Source organism: Vespa crabro, chromosome 9, assembly GCF_910589235.1.
Source record: "Vespa crabro chromosome 9, iyVesCrab1.2, whole genome shotgun sequence".
Classification (NCBI taxonomy): Eukaryota; Metazoa; Arthropoda; class Insecta; order Hymenoptera; family Vespidae; genus Vespa; species Vespa crabro.
Genome location: NC_060963.1, coordinates 892,064 through 912,500, shown reverse-complemented (window position 1 = coordinate 912,500; position 20,437 = coordinate 892,064). Strand labels below are relative to the sequence as shown.

The window sequence follows — 20,437 nt, the reverse complement described above, 5'->3', positions numbered from 1 at the left end:
GGGTATCATAGAATTGTGAAGATTTTTCTGTTTCATGAAAAAAAAAAAAAAAAAAAACAAAAAAAAAATAGAAAAGAAAAGAAAAATAAAATGAGAAAATTAAAAATAATAAAGAAAGATAAAAATGACGAGTATGTACATACGTATATCTTGTTACGATAGTCCGAGAAAATAAAGATTATGATGATCGATAGCTTCGAGAAAATTTTTCTTTTATAGTTAAACAATCGAATAAAATTAAGAGGAATAATAATAACTTGGGTAAATGCTTATTCGTGTCTATCATCTTTCGATCAACCCACTTGAACTATTTCTTCTTAAGTATAATACAAGATTATAGGAACGTGGATGATCGAGACAGATAAATGATTAGCTAAACACGTGACAATATTAATCTATTCTCTTAGAATCTCTTTAAATTTGACGGACGATCGTCAAAATGATCGTTTTACCTCAAAGCCGATCAGGATTTCATTGAATCGAGGGTATCCCGTAGGCAAGGTTACTACCATCTTTCTCTGGATTTTCCTCTTCCATCTTTAACATAAACTCCTAGTCCAAAGGGAAATTCATCCTCCCGCTGGTGGAAAATTTTCTCGTTTCATCGGGGAAACCGGATAATTCGACGTTTCCGGTTTACGTGAAAATGAGGAAAACGAGGGAAAAAGAGAACGATGACATCCTGACCGCCTGTTTATATGTCCTTCGTTTCCTCGTAGAAAGACACGATGCATTTTCCCTTAGGAAAAATGAACTATATATGTATGTATATATATATATATATATATATATATATATATATATATATATATATAGCCAACAAGCTACCTGGGACGATCCTTCCTTCGGGAAACACTCTTGATCGAGTAACCTCCTCGTTCCCATGTTTCCCTATTGTGGGAGCGCTTCAATCATTCGTAGAATTTAGATTTTCCGGAAAAGCTTTCTACAATTTTCATGCTTTCTTGGGGTTTCATTCCAAAGATTTATATTTTTCTTTGCAATATAACAAAAAAAAATATCATCGATGTCGTCCTTTGTAATGAAAATTCGTCCATTGTCGATTAAATTGTTTAAATATATAATTATATCATTTCGTCGAATTACATTTCTTTCGTTAAAATATTGAACAATAATATATATATATATATATATATATATTTATAATAATAATAATATATTTAGATAAATTATATAAATATGTAAAATAATTTTATACTCTGGTCTCTTCAATTTAAATAGGTTGTACCATCTATGAAGCAGCAAAAGTTTACCATGACAAGTCGATAAGTACAGAAATGAACTTACCATCTTACGAGGTTTCATATCTAGGAATCTACATTATCGATGGTGGATAAATGAGCCGGATAAATTATAGAGAACTCGAACGTATGATAATTAATAACAATAGATAATATTTTTTGTTGTTAGATATCGCATAATTATATATGCAATAATGTTATAATCAAAAATTGAACATTTGTTTCTTATTATTTCTGTTTTTATTTCCAATAATATTTTAATTCCTCTCTAAGCGTACTGTCAATATAAACAAACAATCGAATCTCTACTTTACCTTGACTTACATTAAATCAGTTTGTTGTGATCCTTTATCGCGTGAACGTCGTAGCTGTTTCAAGGACCGTCTAAACTTGTGAGTTTTATTTATAATAATAATTTATTTTAACGTTTAGTACACACACATATATATAATATTCTGATAATAAAGAAGTAAAGAGTATTTTACAGGTAACAATGGCGGAAAAGACTCTGAAGAAAAATTTCAATACTCTTGATTTATTAACTAAAATAAAAAATGACAGAAAGAATGTGAGATATACGTATTTATATTTTATTTGTTCTTAGTAATAGTTAACAAATATCGTTTATATGTATTTAATTTTATATAGATTGCAAATTCTGTGACAACCTTTCAATTTAATACAAAAAGAGTTAAACAGTTAACAAATTTAAATGACATAAAGAAGGATTGCAAGGGTATTTTGTATTGGATGTTTCGTGATGCTAGAGTTCAGGGTACATATACTTGATGCTTTTAAAAAGAATAGAATAAAATAATATATTTTATATAATGTTATTTTAGATAATTGGGCATTTCTATTCGCACAAAAAACAGCTATTAAGAATAAAGTACCCCTTCATGTTTGTTTCTGCATATTACCAAAATTTCTTAATGCGACAATGAGACATTATAAATTTCTTTTAATTGGTTTAAGGGAAATAGAAAAAGAATGTACCGATTTGAATATAAATTTTCATCTGTTAAACGGTGAACCAAATTTGATAATACCAGATTTCGTCAAAAATTATAAAATTGGTGCAGTAATTACAGATTTTCTTCCCTTAAGATTACCATTGTTTTGGATCGATGAAGTAAAGAAAAAATTACCCAATGAAGTTTCCATATATCAAGTATATTAAATTTTTAACCCTAAAAATTTTCATTATAATTATTATACTTTCGTTATATTAATAGTATTCAATGTACTTCTTTTCTTTTTTTTGTTTTTACAAAGGTAGATGCTCACAATATTGTGCCATGTTGGATTGCATCCGATAAATTAGAGTATTCTGCAAGAACAATCCGTCCTAAAATACATTCTAAGTTAAAAGAATTTCTAACAGGTTTTCCACCTGTTATAAAACATAAATATTCTTCTACAGAATCATTTGAAAAAAATAAATGGGATAATGCGTTAAAAAATGTTGAAGCAGATACGTCGGTAGAAGAAATTAAATGCTTAAAGGCAGGATATTTGGGTGGTATTTTAGAATTGGAGGACTTTTTAAAGAATCGTTTAAAAGTATATCATTCCAAACGTAATGATCCAATATCTAATGTCGTTAGTAATTTATCTCCATGGTTTCATTTTGGTATGATATCAGTACAGCGTTGTGTCTTAGAAGTGATGGAATATAAAAGGACTATGGAAAAGTCTATGGAATGTTTTATAGAAGAAGCTGTTGTACGTCGTGAATTAAGTGATAATTTTTGTTATTATAATGAAAATTATGATAGTATAAAAGGTGCCTATAATTGGGCAATAGAAACTTTAAATGTACATAGGTAATAAATTCATTGATTATTATTTTTAATTTATCCTCACTGCTTTTTTATTTTAAATTATTACAATATCTATTATACGTAGACATGATAAACGTCTGTATACATATAATTTGAATGAATTGGAAAATTCATTGACATATGATGATTTATGGAATGCATGCCAAAATCAATTAATCCATAAAGGTAAAATGCATGGATTTTTAAGAATGTATTGGGCTAAAAAAATATTAGAATGGAGTCCTACGCCAGAAAACGCTCTAGAATGGTCACTTTATCTAAATGATAAATATAGTTTAGATGGAAATGATCCTAATGGTTATGTTGGTCTGTCATACATTTATTTTTATATTAAAACAATAAATATAACCGATATATATCGATAACATAAATTATTTAAAGTTTGAATTCATTTAGGTTGCATGTGGTCAATCTGTGGTATTCATGATCGGGGTTTCAAAGAACGTGAGATATTTGGAAAAATAAGATATATGAATTATGAAGGATGTCGGAGAAAATTTGACGTGAAAGCGTTCGTTTCCAAATGGTCTGAACAAAATCCAAACAAAAAACAAAAATTATCCAAATAAATCCACTTACGACCAATAATTATTAAATTAAGAATTTTTTCTTTACATTTATTTGTCATTTAATAAATAATTTTTTTTGTTTTGATTATCTATGTACATTATCATATTATTTTTATTAAGATCATCAGAGAAAGATAATTACAATACGAATGGATAAAAAAGAGAAAAGAAACGAGAGAAGGATTTCACAAGTTGTTACAATGGGAGAAAAAAAATCTGCGTGCCTTTATGCATATAACCCTGAAATTCTAAACCGCGTATAATATAACAAAAAAAAAAAAAAGCGAGTTTCCCACACTGTCAGTCAAGGACGTTCGGTATTTCAAACGACTTAAGGATATAAGTCGAAATGATAATGAATCACTCTCGTAACTATAGACGCGACATGAATAGATAATTCCATTATCTTCCAATCGTAGTAACATTGGCATTATTAACGAAGAATGAAAAAAAAATATATATATATATATATCTCTAAGAAATATCGACCGAGGTAGTTATTAATTCACAAGATTGTTATTTCTATTTTTATTTCTTTTTCTTTTTTTTTTCAAATCGCTGATAAAATCGCGCCATTGATTTAATAATGCGCGCATGCGCAGTATTACTCTATGACAATTTCAGTTTACGATACAGTGTGGATAGTCTTGAAGATTAGGTCACGTCGAGTAGGGTTGAATAAAGTTGAATTGGGTGAGTCGAAACGTTACGACATTATATACCACTGTGAAAGACACAACGGTGTTACATTAACAATACACAACGTTCTGTGTGGGTGTGGCACGAAGCTCAGAAATTACTTGGGGTGCGGTTAATACCGTGGGATAACCGTCGGATAAATAAGTAGATTCTCTTAGTCAGAGTTTCGTCGAGAAACATCGTTTAAGATCGAGGAGAAATAATATAAGATTAAGGGAAAGCATAAGTTTGTAAGAGTCCGTCATGAAGAAGAGAAGTTTATCGGGAAATATAGGAATAGGTGTGTTTTTAATTGCGTTTATATGTGTATGCATAGCCTTTGGCACGCCCGCATGGTTAGTGAGTGATTATCGAATCACCAGTGCTCAACTCGATAAGTTAGGTCTTTGGAGTCATTGCTTCAGATCTTTACCAAATCCTCGTGAAGCAGATGCACCGACTCGCTTTTTTGTTGGCTGCAGATGGGTCTACGATCCATTCACGAAAGGTTATTCAGAAATTCGTGGTTTTCTATTGCCTTGTAAGTTTACACATTGAAATTAGAATAATTTTCTCCTTTCAAAATGATAATACATAACATTAATTCTTTTTCTGTTACAGCATTCATGATAGCCACACAATTCTTTTTTACGTTCTGTTTTTTGCTTAGTCTAATATCCTTTGTATGTGTTTTATTGTATGCCTTGTGTTGCGATCAAGAACAGAAACTATATGTAGAACTTATCAGGCTCATCGGGTACATGGTATTAGTTGGTGGCATTAGCGGTTGCATCGCCGTTATTATATTTGCCTCTCTTGGAAATGCAGAAGGATGGATGCCTGGTCATACAAATAATTATCTGGGATGGTCCTTTGCTTTAGGTGTAATAGGCAGCGTACTCTTGCTTATAGCAAGTGCTTTGATTCACGTTGAAGCAAATGTTCAACAGAAAAAGCGTAAATATATTACAGAATCTCAAACTAAATTTCAACTTGAATCTCGTACATAAGTAAAACATTATAAGTGTTTTACTCGTAGAAATATATGAATATTTTGTATCTGTAAACTTATCAATATGATTCCGTCCATTTAGAAACAAAAATAAGGTTAGGTTTATACACACACACACATTTTTTTATATATATAAATATATATTTTGCACACTAGATTATTTATAAAAATTAAGATGCTGATAGAAGGTTTATACGTATATTTTTATATTATATTTTACTAATATTTAGATGAAAACAGGGAATGAATATCTTTCTAAGGATATATTGTTTTGTATATATATCTTTTTTATAGATATGTGTACCCTTTAACAAAACTGCCTTTAAATACATTAAGAGAGACTATTTGAGCTGTTTAAAGGAGGCAAAAAATTTGTCAAAAAATCCTTTAATTTCTATTTTAACTCTACTCATATTTTTGTTATACTTATACAGATATTTTTTATGAATTGCAATACATGTATTCTTTTGTTGCATGTTTTGTTGCATTATTCAGTATTGTAAGCAAAAAATTGTATGCCTGATAGGATATAATACATAATACTAATATGTAAATATACGATACATGAATTTTTGTATAACAACATTTTATAATGGCAATATTTTTAAGCTAAAAAAATACAACGATAATATAATCTCCGTTCAAGAGTACAACTATTTTATATAAATATATATATATATATATATATAGGACAGTTTAAAAATTAGGATAAGAATATTTAGGTTGTTGTATGTTATATATAACGTATCTACTTTAAAATAAAAAAACGAGATATACAACATTTGTATAAAGAGCTTTTGATACTTGCTTATAATCCTATTGTAGGTATTAAAATAATAATGAGTAATTTTTTATTTTCAATCATTTTATTAAAAATAATATAAAAATGACAATTATTTTATACGTATATTAATGACATAGAAACTTTTCATTAAGGCTCGACAATGTTGAAGGCACAGCTTCGTGAGATCTTAAAGATAGATCAGCAGCTTTAAGAGCTAAATTTACACAATTTTCTTCGTTTAGATTATTATGAATACCGTATATTATTCCTGCGGCAAAACAATCTCCGCAACCACTAGCACTGAATATTTTATAGGGAATTTTGGAAACATGAGATAATGGTTTGTATAAGTGAGAATTAATTGCACCATTCTTAATCAGTACACCGTGTTTGTCATAAAATGGATCAGTTTTTTTAGCTTCACGTGTAATCTGTATAAATATATATATATATAGAAAAGATTTTCGTTAAAACAAATTAGTTCTCAAACTAATCATTCAAGAGATATATAATATATTTACCAAAACACCTTCTGATCCCAAAGTGCTTATGATCACTGGAATATATTTTGCTAAATGATTCGCCATTTCGTTTACATCATCCAATGTAATAATTAATTTATTGTCAGGCACTGGTATACCCAAGAATCTACTTATGGCTAATAATTCGTTTTTATTTGGCGATATAAAATGCAACGTATTTTCCCATTGCGATCCAATTTCGAATAATTTTGTTGCTATATTTACGTCCGTTGGCTCGTACCAAACTGAAACAAAATTATAAATAATAAAAATTAAAATATAATTTATAACATGAGAAATTTAAATTTTATCTACGCGCGATTAATTCGTTAAAATTCATTCCAGAAGATGGAGCCACGTAAATATAAACTAGTAAATGCGTAGTAGTATCAATTTCATTTCATTTTCATTAATGCATAATAATCATATGATTTCATTTTACGAGGATATTATAAGTAATCGTTTTTTCTTTTGTGATTAATTATACAATAATTTTCTTTAAAGTCGATTAACATAATGATCAAAATTCGTACATTGTTATTATCATGAAAACGCGACATTAAGGTGTGGCAGGCGTTGAAATACAAGTGACATCAATTTTTGTGAGCAATACTACCTTGTAAAAATTTGTTCTTCTTTTTATCGTATTTTTTTGGATCAAAAATATTATAATAACGAGGAAAAAATATCGAGAATGACGGTCGACAAACAAGATTATCCAAAAGCATCAAGTGAGATATTTCTTTGATTATTATTGTAATACCTATAACATAACCTCTAATAATGTTTTTCGATATTTTGCTAAATAGATGCTGTTCTTTTTGGAGGAGTAATAACATATATCGCTGGATTACTTTTGTTGATGTCTTTTACAAGGTAACAAGTAATATAAATAGAAATTTAATAATCTAATACAATAAAAAAATTCTATTCGAAGTAATATAATTCTTGATTTGTTTTCAGTCCGTATTGGATTGAATCGTATCAAGAAACATTTAGTACGTTCAAACATATGGGTCTTTGGGAGTATTGTTTCGAACAATTTCGATATCCATATTATCAGTTTGATAAATTATTCGACGGATGCCATCACATTTTTTCTCGAGAATACTTTGTCATAAGAGAATGGTTACTACCTGTTTGGCTTATGGTCGTACAGGCATTCGTCACTCTCTCTTTACTTTTATCATTTTCTTCGCAAGCAATTATAGTATTGATTTTAATCAGATGGCCGCTAAGATTCGTATTGCATTATGAATGGATTCTCTCTGCCGCAGCATTTGTATTCAATGCTACAACTGGTAAATATATTGGTGTTACCTTAAAGATTATATTCCAAAATAATTTTATCTATACGTATATCATTATAAATTATATCTATATTTAATGTTAATACGTTTGAAATTTTAGGTGTCTTATTATTTTTGGCAGTTGCTATATTCGGAGGTCAGTGTTGGCGCAGAGATTGGTTAATGTATCCAAATTTCAATCATTTATCATGGTCTTATGGTCTTGCTGTTATATCTTTTATGCTACATTCATTAGGCGCATTTTTATTGTATTTAAATGCGCGAGCGGGCTATACGTATCGTAAAGAATCTCGAAATCTCGTCATGCAAATGCAGCCTAATCCACAAAGTCATCATGGCTCGCAACGAACCGGATACATATAATGAAAGTAACGAACAAAGTTATATAGAATCTGTATCTTATATAACACAAAACGAAACCACAATTGTACTTCATTGCGCACAATTCGACAAGTCAAAAATGCAACGCAGTACAATATCGTTCCGTCCACGTTAGGTAGGAAGACTGATATCGTTTCATTTTCTTTTTCTTTTTCTTTTTATATATATATATATATATATATATATGTATGTATGTATGTATTAGATTTAAAACATCATAATTTCAGCATTATTATATCGCAATGCAAGTACCAATAGATAATTGTAGTAAAAGAATTCGAGCAATGATAAGAAAACAAAAGTTAAAAGAGAGTTGATAGTTGGACGAGTCACGTATTATCTATCGTAAAATATTTTTATCGTATAATTTTTTTTTTTTTTTATATCTTGAGTTACCTGCAATGATCATCAGCGTCATTTTTCTTTTTTTACTTTCATAATATTCCTCGATGATCTGTATTTTTGTTCAATGACTAGTATTAGAAAATAAGTTAATTGTCTGTTTTCGTTTTTTATTCTTTTTTTTTTTTTTTTTTGTTTTTTTTCTTTTTTATGATCTGTAATACTTTCTAAATTGTAAGTTTCAAAAATCTCTATATACGACACAATTATTAAAATATACAATATACAAATATAATTTAAGATTTATCATAATTTTTACACGATTGTCGGACAAAGTCGGAGATATAAAAAGAATAAGGAAAGTAAAAGGTCCGATCGATAGTTCGAAACTTTAATGTCCGTCCATTCGTCTTTCCAAAGGCAACAACAAAAGCTTATATAAAATTATTTTCCATAAATAAATATATATATATATATATATATATATTTATATATGTGTGTGTATATAAATATATATTTTATGGACACGTTGGATCGAATAAATACAAAGAAATAAAAGAGGTATGATTAAATTGATTTCTCACTAACCTGGAATTTTCGCGTGGGAGGCGATATCCAAGGTCAATGCCATAGTTTCCGTGGGTAAATTGGCATCGATGACGATAATACTGGCTGCCTCCAATTGCGTTTGATATTTTTTTATTAAATTAATATCAATGGCAGCAAAAGCTTCCATTTCGCCTACGATGAAACAACATTCACCTTTGGCATCGACCACGACGGTACAGCTGGGAAAATTTATCAAGATTTTAACGTTAGCACGTTGCAAGTGTTATAATCATTTTGTCGTATCAAAGTTGAAGTGAAAGATACGAGAAAGTAAATGGAAGAAAGGTAAAAATACTTACATACATATATCGAACTCGACGTTTTAACGAATGATCGATAACGATACCTACAATGTGTTGGGTTGAAAGTAAAAAAAAAAAGAAAAAAAAAGAAAATGGGAAAGGGAAAGGAAGATAAACGTACCTAGCCGTGGACACATCGGACGAACGTTTCAAGGTTCCACCGCCTCCCTTCAAACTCTGGAATATAGCTGTCCCAGGCTCGTCGTTGCCAACGACAGAAATAAAGCGCGTATCGTGGGCTCCTAGCTTGATCAAAGCATCGGCTACGTTACGGCCGACCCCACCGCAACTTTGCCGACTGTGACCTGCGTGCATTCTACCATCGAGCTGAAATTATTCCATTCGATTGAATCGGATAAATGAAAGAAAGAAATAAAGGGAGAGAGAGAGAAAGAAAAAGAAAGGAAAAAAGAATACGCTAAAGAAAAAAAAAAAAAAAAAAACAAAATACAACGCATCGATAATCACGTAATCATGAAATTTTGGTAGATTTTAGTTTAAAACGAGAGACACGCAATTCTTTTGATATAATTCAAAAGAGATTTGAGCATTTATATAATAATTCGATAATAACAAATAACAAATTCCTTGATAAAGTCCTCCCTGATGAGATTTTAAAAAAGGGGATAAAAGAACAAATCTTATCTTGAGTGACGTAAAAAAAATGTCCGAAAAAAGAGAGAGAGGGAGAGAGAGAGAGATCTGATCTTACGAAATTAACTCGCTTATTTTTCGGTAGAAAGATAATATGATCGTGAAGAATATTTGATAAAAGGCGCGAGATAAATTTCGGCGCTGATGGGAGACCGATGATGAGTTTTAACACGAGGAGAAGAGAGCGCAAGCTCTGCTTTCATCTTTTCTCCACCCTCGCCATGCTTTCTTGCTTCGGCGCCGAGTCGTTTAGAGCAAACGGTGGTGGTGGAGGTGGTCGCAGTGGTCATGGTGGTGGTAGCGACGTCGGCGTCGGCGTCGGCGATGGCGGTGGTGGTGGTGGTGGTGGTGGTGGTGGTGGTGGTGGTGGTGGTGGTGATGTCCATCACGTTCTAGAGGCAGAGAGAAAGAAAGAGAGAGAGTCCCATATCGTGGCATAGTCTGTGTCAGTCCGGTTGCCTACCTCGGGCGCTGCTGAGAGCCACCCTCGCTCGTGTGGCGGACTCGCGTCCTCCCCCTCTCCCTTCTTTCTCGCACTCGTTCGCTCGCTCGCTCGCTCGCTCGCTCTCTCTCTTTCTCTGTTTCTCTATGTCTCTCGCGCGCGCAGAGACCAAAGCCGCTCGTTTATATCTTCCAACGGTAGCGGTAGCAGCAGTATAGCACCAGCAGCAGCACCACCAGTGAAATCGTGCGCGTCTTCCTACGTTTCGAGTGTTTCAGTTCGATCCTCTTCCTCTTCCTCTTTTTCTCATTCTTTCTCTCTCTCTCTCTCTCTCTCTCTCTCTCTTTCTCTTTTCTCTCTCTCTCTCTCTCTCTCTCTCTCTCTCTCTCTCTCTGCCACAAGAGTGCTTGCCAAAAGCAAAATTCTCTTTTCGGTTTGTTCTTTCGTGTCTGCTCGATAGTGTAGTCATCAACCAGGTGTATCGTAGCAATAAGTGTTTCATACTCGACATGCTATACGGTTGTTCTTATAAGTGCTCCGACACTACGAGGACAACAAGGACGACGAGAAGGACGAAGACGACGATAACGAGGAGAAGGAGGATAAGGACGGTAAGGAGGATAAGCAGCAGGAGAAACGGAGATTTCTCGTCGAAGAGGCTCATCGTAGGAAGAAGGAGTGTGGGAGCTGAGAGCGCGCTTCGTCGCTGCTGAGAAAGTCCTCCTCCTTCTCCTCCTCGTCGCTTACAAGAGATAAAGAGGAAGACAGACAGACAAAGAGAGAGAGAGAGAGAGAGAGAGAGAGAGAGAAAGAGGAAAACCAAAGAAGAAGAAGAAGAAGAAGAAAAAGAAGAGTCGCGGTGGAGGCGGCGAATGCAAGCAAAACGTCGCAAGCAGCCCGGCTTGAGCTGGCATGAACGCCGAGGGAAACGACTACGGGTACGAGGACAACGTCAATGTAAACGACAACAAAAGAAACAACAACAAAAGGAAGAACAAAAACAACAGTGGGAACAAGAAAAACAAGATAAAGGAGAACGAGAAGAGCGGCTACCGTGAGGCTCGCGGCGATGCTCATAGACGTTACCTGACGAGCGCACTCGTGCGTACGAGCAAGTCGCGATTTTCGTTATCGACGCTCGATCCCTCTTCTGTTCTGAGCGTCGCTGGTATCACCGACGATCATCGTCATCGACCTCACGGCGAACAACCCTACGCTCCTGCGCGCCGTTTTCGCGTCCTCTTACATTCTTGTTAAGGTCAGTAATATAATGGACATCTCGAAAGATCCATCCGTTACCTTTCTGCGATTCTTTATCCATCAATCCATCCATCCATCCAACCATCCATCATCTATTTATCTATCTATCTATCCTTCTCTTGCTACGCGCCCTCTCTCGTCCGTCGTCTCTCTCTCTCTCTCTCTCTCTCTCTCTCTCTCTTTCTATCTCTATCTGTCTATCTATCTCTTTCCCTCCCTCTGCACGCCAGATCGATCCCCAGCCGATCGATAGACGTGGGTGAGTGGGAGGGTTGGTATCACGGTGAGGATCACGTGTGTGTCTCGAGATCGAGTGCACAGGATCATCATCTTCATGGGTGAGCAGGAACCAATTGTCCCTTACCCTTTATTTCATTTTCTTCATCTATATATCTCGAGAAGTCTTTTTCTTCTTTACGGAAGAAGGAAAATATCGTTTGATCTCGTTCTTTTTTTCTTTTTTTTTTTTTTTTCTCATCAAGATAGACAAATAATGTTCGAATAGTCGAAGAGTGGAAAAGAAATGGGGATCGTCGATTTTTCAGAAGAGCCAAAACAAGGGTGAAATGGTAAAGGATGAAAAGAGGCAGGAAATCGGCCGCAAACTCCTTCGGGAAGGTTGGAGGAGGATTACATAACGCCAGCCAGTCTCTCTCTCTCTCTCTCTTCCTCTTTCTCATTGGCTTCGACCACTACATGTTCTCTCTCTCTCTCTCTCTCTTTCTCTCTCTCTCTCTCTCTCTCTCTCTCTCTATTTCTCTCTTTCTCCCTCTCTCCCTCTTTCTACTCCCCTCTCTTTTCCACTTGTACAGCATTCTCTTTCATGCTCGGCCTCGGACCGTGACAAACATTCGCATCGACGGCTAATTAAAAGCTCTCGCCTCATGGCCTTCTTCTCTCTCTCTCTCTCTCTCTCTCTCTCTCTCTATCCCCCCTCCTATTTCTCCCTTTCTCTCTTTCTCCGTCGATGAAGGAATTTAATTAAAAAACAGAAAAGAGGGTGCCGGTCTCGCGACCGTGGCATACGCCGTTTAATTCATCGTACAAGGTCATACTTCCTTTTTATTGTCCACAGTCACACGGCACACTGTGAGACAGAGAGAAAGAAGGAAAGAAAGAAAACAATAAAGATAGCAATCGTATCATTAGAAAAACTTCAAAGGATCATCACGCGATCGCGCGGAATCAAAGAGATGAAGTATTTCTATTGGTGGACATTGACCAGATAGGACATTGACTGATCGTCCATGAATTTTGATTCTTTCAAAAATATTTAGAACGGTACATAGACTAAAAGCATAGACGAGAAAAACATGTCTCTCTCTCTCTCTCTCTCTCTCTTTCTCTCTCGTTCTTTTTATCGAGGAGGGCGAACAAGCACGCGCGCGGAGGGCTCGAACGATCGATGGACCCTTAACCATTCTTCCGTGTTATCGTTACGCGACTCCCCTCCTCTCTCACCTTCCATCAGCTTCACTACACGAGAAAGAGAGAGAGAGAGAGAGAGAGAGAGAGAGAGAACTGGCACGAGCGATGCGCCAAAGTGCACGCTCTCCAAGCACGTCACCGACGCGTGCACGCTTCCTCTTTCTCCTCCTCCTCCTCCCCCTGTCGCCTTCGACCCAACCTAATTCTCTATTTTTTACGATTTCCATAATCTCCACTCTTATTTTCCCTATGCATTTTTTATGCGTAATTTTTTTCTCTTTTACCACCTCATTTTTTTCCTCTCTCTCTCTCTCACTCTCCTCTCCATTTTCTCAACCCTTCACCCTTCTCGCTTACTACTCACCACCGATTACCCCCTTTCCTCCCCTCTCTCTGTTCGCTATTATTCTCTCCTATCTTTCTCCTCGACTCCACAGAAGCAACATAGCGCTTCGAGTTAGCCGGAAAAGGATCGATAATAGAATCGCCTATTGCACGCTACAATTGTCATAAGGGAATACAATTCGGCAAGAATTACATACTGTTATCATATTATTCTACTACTGGCAAATTGTCAAATTAATGTGTGTCCTTCGTCCTCGTCGTCATCGTAGTCGTCGTAGTCGTTGTCGTTGTCGTTGTCGTGTAAGTTAATATACGAGAAATCATTCTCCTTTCGTTCCTCCTTCGATTAAGATATTTTCTTCTCCATTGAATCGTACGAAAATCAGGTACAATAGGAACAAATCAAAAAATCTATTCCTTTTTTCTCGTAAAAGAGCAAATCCGAAAATAATTAAGCCCACGTTTGATAAAAGACCAAAGGGATATAATAAAGCTTTTTCGATTTGCGAAGCAAACATGATTTAGGTCGAACTAAAACGGTATTAAAATTTTGATAATAATTGAACGTGATTTACAAAGCGTGACTTAGTCGTTGCATTTAAAGGCTGCATCGTCGCTTTGTTTATTTAACCGTATGACTAGTTCTACCTTCGCTTTAATTACGTTCGATCGTTGGACATAAACGTACTCGATATTTTTCCCCTACTATAATCACCGTAGAACGAAGAATCGGTTGCAAAAATTGTAACCAATATGTAGATACATATATCTATATATAAGTTACATATACATATACCTGTTTATATATATATATATATATATATATATATATAGGCGTGTATGTATATATATATATATATATATATATATAAAACATATATACTTTTTCGCGATCGATCAGTTTGAAAAAGACTTTTTCTAATGGCGAACACGAACGATCCCGATCGCTCGAACGATACACTTTCATGCGTGGGCGTGTATATCTCATCCAGATGGCGAGTACAGTTTGATGTAGAAAATGCATCGCGCATATGGTCTCGCATACGAGAATATTATTTCGATCGAAGTATAACTGCCCTGAAAACGTACTTTCGGCGTCAAGGATATTATTACTCGACGATTTTATTCGAATTTCTTGCGTACAATTTACTCGAGCCAAATCGATTAATCTTGATCTTAATCTTGATAGGGTTTAACCGTTAATTAACATCGTATGATATTAATGAAACTTTCGTTGATTTCGTAGATCTCGAAGAGACGTTCTTCATTGACGAAAAGTGTAAGAAAGAAAAAAGATAAAAAAATAAATGAGAGGAGGAAGAGTATCAAAAAAAAAAAAAAAAAGTAATAATAATAATAAATAAATAAATGAATATAATAAAAAGAAAAAGAAAAAAAAAGGAGAAAAAGGGTAGATAAAAACTTCTATCGAACCGTGCCCGATGATAGCGATTTCGTTTCTCCTTTTAAGCCCAAGAGCACTCGAGAAATTTGGACATAGCTTGTGAGTTGGCATTTTTTAACGTAAGCAATGATAAATCGGAGACATTCGCAAGGGATTCCGCATTCGACTTTTATCGTATGAATAACTGACCACTAGCCGGACTATAGACGAGGTATCATTATGTACGGGCCTAGAGAGTCGAAAGGGGGAAGAACAAAGGTCTATCGCCTCGCAGACACCCGATCGAGTTCCTCCTTTCGGTCATTTATCCTCCAACCAGGTGGACAAAATGGAAGACCGTTTGACCTTTAGCAGAACGTCATAAATCGTACGTTCATCCTTGGTTCGTGTGTCTCGTCAAATTGACTCTTTCTCTCTCTCTCTCTCTCTCTCTATCTCTCCTTGGTTAGTCAGTTGTTCGTCTTGGCTGAATGCAATCCCGTCGAAGATGTTCTCGTCGTAAAAGAAAAAAAAAAAAAAGAGACAGAGAGAAAAGAAGAAGGAGAACCCTTACGGTTCACGCTACGTCGCGTGGTGCCAATCGATCGATCCATACCTATGTATCTACGAATTGAAATTAGCCGAGTACTCTTTCGTAGTCGTTGTAAGCCTTTTCATTTATAAGGACGTAGCTTCGTATCAACTCCTCGAGCTCTTTTTCTTTTTTTTTTCTTTTTCTTTTTTTTTTTCGTTCATTTTATATATTTCTTTTGACACGAACCTAAGTACCCCAAGAGGTGTACCGATCAACTCCTAGGCGTTGGTCTTTAATTTGAAGAAAGAACAAAAAAAAAAAACAAAAAGGAAAAAAAAAGAAAAACATAAGAAAAAAAAAAAAAGAAAGAAAGAGAGACACGGTTTCAAACTCACCCATTAAACTCTTCCTTCTCTCGTACTTATACGTCGAAAGCTTCGTCGAGTATTCAAAAGGTAGTGCTTTCATATATAACATACGCGATGTATATTGGATTATTTCGTATTTGCAAACGAGAAATCTTTTTAAATGAAACGAAAGCTCTTGAAACGGTACTCCGATAATTTCAACCAAAGAATCATTAATTTGCTTTACGATTTGTTTCATAAATTTTGTGATTCTATTCTATTGTATATTTATGAGTTTCCGTATCTTATGATATCACGGTTTATATGGGTTGGTAATAAGGACGAAAGGAGGAGTTTATGAATCGTTAAAGTCCAAGGGAAAGCGTTTCATAAGACGGGGAAGGCGCGTGACAACGATAATTTACAGTAGAGCCCTTGCACTCCTCGGACGACAGTAGAATATGATAGCATAGTAACGTACAGTGTTAGTTGGGCTACCGGTGTTGGTTGGACGAACACTCGCGACAACAATAATAATAATAATCATAATAAAAAAAAAAAAAAAAAAAAAAAAAAAAAAAAAAAAAAAAAAGAAAGAAAAAAGGGAATGGACTCGTACATTCGAGATCAGGCTTAGTCTTGCGTGAGAGAGGATAAAAGAAATTACATGTTATTTTCTTCTCTCCCTTTTTATAGAGTCCCTGTTTTACGAGGGGATACTATTCGAACGAAAGGGAATATATTTATGTCGCAATATCGTGGGATGCATTTGAAACTTGATACTTGAAAGTTTGCCAGAATATCAGAACGTACGATGAGGTAAAGCAATGCACGTGCGACCTGCCCGTTGCTTTTAGTCTTTATTGTTGCGTGAAATTTCATTCGGAACTCTTGCACGTTGGGAATAGTTTTGAAAAAACATTAAAGGAGGGCAGAGAGAGAGAGAGAGAAAGAGAGAGAGAGAGAGAGAGAGAGAGAGAGAGAGAGCATTTCATCGATAGGATTCGATTTTGTGCGTATGCATGTTTTATTTTTTTTCCCCATTTTTTTTTCTCCATAATTTCATGATACTTTTTTTCCTTTCGTTTCTCAAACTTTCAAACTTTTTCAAATATCCTATTTTGATACATCCATCATTATCCTTGATAAGAAATTAAGGGGGAAAAGAAAGAGGATTAGAAAAAAGGTAATTGTCCTGAATTAATCAGATTTAATCTCTGTTTTTCCAGATATCGTCTTATTTCGCTCGATCAAGGAATACTACGGCAGCATCAACAGCTGTTTGAAGGGACATTGGCTTCTCATCCAAACAGATTACGATGAACAAGAAACCATCGTATTGGGGTAGAGGGTGTCTCGCGTGACACACGTCCTTCCTCGGTTCTTTTTCACCAGGAGACGGAGTGTCCGGGTCTCGTTCGGCCACGCTTCGTCTCCTCTCCTTCATCTTTCTCCTCTTCTTTTTCTTCTTCTACATCTACTTCTATTTCTACTTCTATTTCTATTTCTATTTCTATTTTTAGTTCTATTTCTACTACTCTTCGAGCACTGTCGTTATCTTAATCTTTTCCTTTTCCTTTCCTACCTTTTCATCGTCACCGTCAATTTCAACTACCTTTCCTTTTTTCTCATCTCTCTCTCTCTCTCTCTCTCTCTCTCTCTCTCTCTCTCTCTCTCTCTTGTTTTGCTCGTTACGTTTGAAGCTACCCTTACGACGAGGACACGCGTACCAGGGAGGCACGATAGTATGACGGTGATGCTGCTGCAACGTTCGGTCACCCCGCAGTCGACGCATCGCCAAAAGACAGCGAAGAAGGACTGCAGCGCGAAGCCGCCCTTTATCTTCCTGCTGGACGATCGTCAGGAGCATAGGCGATCTATAGACGCCTCCATCATCACGACCACTAACAATAATAATAACAACAACAATAACAATAACAACAACAATAACAACATTATCAATAACTTTAACAACAATTACGAGAACAATTACACTCCCACGACCAATAATAATAACAACAATAACAATATCAACAACAACAACAATAACAACAACAACAACAATTACGAGAGTGGGAACAAAAACAATATCGTGAAAAGGAGCGTCCGTAGGAGCAGCGGAAGCCGCGAGTACGCCGTCGAGGAGGCGCCGGCTTCGGTGACGTCTCAGAGACGCACCGCCGGTGGCCAGGACGTCGCGATGCGATATTATCGGATCTGGATCTACGCCTGTAACGGGGTGCTCTTCTTCAGCGCGGCTGCATTCGCCGCGGTCGTATCAATGTCCATTATATTCACCGGCGATCCCAGAAGGCACGTAATACCTGGAGTCCCAAGAGCCTTCGATCCGACGGCCCTATATGCTTACCTCGCTTTGGGTACTCAATTGGGACTCGTTCAATTACTTGGTTGCGTTGCCGTAAGAAGACTCAGCGCCAAATTACTCAACGTTTATTGGGTTCTACTCTTGGTCCTACTCTTCGGAGACATCGTTATCGGTATCGTTTGGGTCGTCCGTTCCGAGGGAATGAACGCCCAACTCAGGCCCATGCTGAGGCTACGATTACAGGTTCGATCGTTGCTCCTTTTATATATTTTGTTTTTTTTTTCTTCTTTTATTTGATTTAATTTAATTTTATTTTATTCGTCATCCTTTACTTGCAGATCTTTAGAATTTTTTTTTTTGTTTTTTTTTTTTTTTTGTTTTTTTTTTCCTTTTTTTTTATTTATTCGGACGCGTTCTCTTTGACTTATTTTCGTTCTTTTACCATCTAAAGGTCGAAGATACTCAATAACTTCAGGCAAGACTATCCTAATGTCATCTACGATAATGTACTGGCACGGTCGACCAAGTTAACTCAGTCAGCCCGTTCTAAACGATCTCAACATAGATTCGAGATGAACGTCCGAGTTGGCTCCTACGTACGATCGTTCTCTAAGCCTCGCTTGACTCGTCTTCAAGTTTGAAGAAAAAATCACGTTCGCTGACGTCAACCTAATGCAAAAGTTACCTAAGTACGTGACGCGAGAAACAATGATTAAGATCGCACGCTCGATGATAATTAGAATGGGTAATGGGCTCGTCTAATTCGTTCATTTTGTCTTTCTGTCTTTCTTTCTTTCTTCTTTCCTTCCTTTCTTTCTGAACAAAATCTTTGTTTAGATTTTCTCGGTTGTAATTATTACTCCTCTCGCCTGTTTGCTCGCTTGTTACTTGCTTGCTAGTTGCTTGCTCGGGAGACAAAGAAGAAACGAGAGATACACTTGCGTAATAAGAAAATGGTACGACTGTCTGAAAGTGTTATCGAGCGTAGAAACGGGCTTCTTCCTCTTTTTACAAAAGAGTACCTTTATAAATCTAAGCCGTAAATTCTTCTCTATAAGAGATTTATCGCATTCACGGGATAAAAAGATACGAGTATATTATTACGATGTTCTTCTATATATATATATATATATATGAAATCTATCTATCTACCTATCTATCCATCTATCTATCTACCTATCTATCTTTATCCTTTATATCGTTACATTTCCAAGCTTTATAAATGGAGATAGTTTTCAAGAGAATCGTCTAAATCCCTTCGCGAATTTTCTTTTCTTAGGGATTATATTTTCGGCATTACAATTCGAGCGTGATTAAATGTTTGATTCCATTTTTTTGGGGAGGATTACTTTTCTTTTTTTTTCTTTTTCTTTTCCTTTTTTTTTTCAAGAGAAAGATGATAGACGAAAAAGAAGAAGAAAAAGAGAACGTACGAAAAAATATACGCTGACAAGATTGTATTTTATGTGTCTGTGAAGTTTTAAATCCACAGAGAAAAGCATCCGGAAGATTACAAAACCGGAGAAGAGAACGCGTTCGATAAAAAAGAAGTTTATCTTTATGTTAGAAAAAAAAAAAAAAAAAAGAAGAAGAAAAGAAAAGAAAATATTTTTTTTTTCTTTCGCTTCGACGGGCCACGTAATCGTAAGTCCGAAAGATAATTCTTATTATTTCTCGTGTTACGAAAGAAAATGCAAAGTTTTCGTTTTAACTTTGATCGATTAGAAAGAGAAGAAGGTGGGTGGGTAAGTGTAAAGGGAGAAAGAGGAAGAAAGGGGAGAGAGAGCGAGGAGGCCTTTGAAATCTGTGAGTCTAAAATACGACTAGCCACCGGTAAGACGTGATTGATATACGATTCTCTTTGAACACTGAACTGATATATGGTAGGATAGAGCAAACCAGAATAGGACATTAACCCTGAGCAATTCGGTCAGGTATAACCTAGTGATTCACGTGCTCCCTCGTGAGTATTATCTTCCCTTCGAATGATTTTATCGCGAGAAGAGGAACATCGAGATACGAGGATAATTAAATAATATTATCTTTCTATTATATCAACACACATACGCAGATTGATATTTTATTATAATTTTGCCGTTTGA

The 20,437-nt window shown here is 35.3% G+C and overlaps 5 protein-coding genes across 17 annotated transcripts in view; 4 read left to right on the top strand and 1 right to left on the bottom strand.

Moving 5' to 3' along the window:
* Positions 1 to 4,055, top strand: part of LOC124426772 (deoxyribodipyrimidine photo-lyase) — a 61,288-nt gene extending 57,233 nt beyond the window's left edge. For 9 of the 10 annotated variants that reach the window (XM_046968871.1, XM_046968870.1, XM_046968876.1 and 6 more), the window contains 7 exons: positions 1,243 to 1,654; positions 1,738 to 1,830; positions 1,911 to 2,037; positions 2,105 to 2,433; positions 2,538 to 3,088; positions 3,171 to 3,412; positions 3,503 to 4,055. In XM_046968871.1, coding sequence (XP_046824827.1) covers positions 1,756 to 1,830; positions 1,911 to 2,037; positions 2,105 to 2,433; positions 2,538 to 3,088; positions 3,171 to 3,412; positions 3,503 to 3,675 — 1,497 coding nt within the window. In that variant the 5' untranslated portion in view covers positions 1,243 to 1,654; positions 1,738 to 1,755 and the 3' untranslated portion in view covers positions 3,676 to 4,055. The remainder of the gene's footprint in view (positions 1 to 1,242; positions 1,655 to 1,737; positions 1,831 to 1,910; positions 2,038 to 2,104; positions 2,434 to 2,537; positions 3,089 to 3,170; positions 3,413 to 3,502) is intronic. The other variant, XM_046968872.1, reaches the window with a different exon arrangement.
* Positions 4,056 to 4,263: 208 nt separating this feature from the next.
* LOC124426778 lies at positions 4,264 to 6,011 on the top strand. Its single transcript, XM_046968887.1, has 2 exons — positions 4,264 to 4,894; positions 4,975 to 6,011. Exons 1-2 carry the CDS (start codon positions 4,618 to 4,620, stop codon positions 5,361 to 5,363), a joined length of 666 nt encoding a protein of 221 aa, XP_046824843.1. The 5' UTR covers positions 4,264 to 4,617; the 3' UTR covers positions 5,364 to 6,011.
* Positions 6,012 to 6,212: 201 nt separating this feature from the next.
* LOC124426768 (pseudouridine-metabolizing bifunctional protein C1861.05) overlaps positions 6,213 to 20,437 on the bottom strand; it is a 35,346-nt gene continuing 21,121 nt past the window's right edge. The window contains exons 6-9 of the mRNA XM_046968865.1: positions 9,736 to 9,941; positions 9,292 to 9,491; positions 6,671 to 6,915; positions 6,213 to 6,580 (exon numbers count right to left, since the gene is read on the bottom strand). Of these exons, the coding sequence (XP_046824821.1) occupies positions 6,275 to 6,580; positions 6,671 to 6,915; positions 9,292 to 9,491; positions 9,736 to 9,941 (957 nt within the window). The 3' untranslated portion in view covers positions 6,213 to 6,274. The remainder of the gene's footprint in view (positions 6,581 to 6,670; positions 6,916 to 9,291; positions 9,492 to 9,735; positions 9,942 to 20,437) is intronic.
* Positions 7,029 to 8,961, top strand: LOC124426777. The gene is made up of 4 exons (XM_046968886.1): positions 7,029 to 7,401; positions 7,480 to 7,546; positions 7,634 to 7,971; positions 8,081 to 8,961. Exons 1-4 carry the CDS (start codon positions 7,365 to 7,367, stop codon positions 8,341 to 8,343), a joined length of 705 nt encoding a protein of 234 aa, XP_046824842.1. The 5' UTR covers positions 7,029 to 7,364; the 3' UTR covers positions 8,344 to 8,961.
* Positions 10,633 to 20,437, top strand: part of LOC124426770 — a 29,120-nt gene continuing 19,315 nt past the window's right edge. For all 4 annotated transcript variants that reach the window (XR_006942790.1, XR_006942789.1, XR_006942788.1 and 1 more), the window contains exons 1-2: positions 10,633 to 11,968; positions 17,239 to 18,578. Coding sequence is in view for 1 of the 4 variants with exons in the window: in XM_046968867.1 (XP_046824823.1) it covers positions 17,757 to 18,578 (822 nt within the window). In the remaining 3 variants the exon portion in view is untranslated. The remainder of the gene's footprint in view (positions 11,969 to 17,238; positions 18,579 to 20,437) is intronic.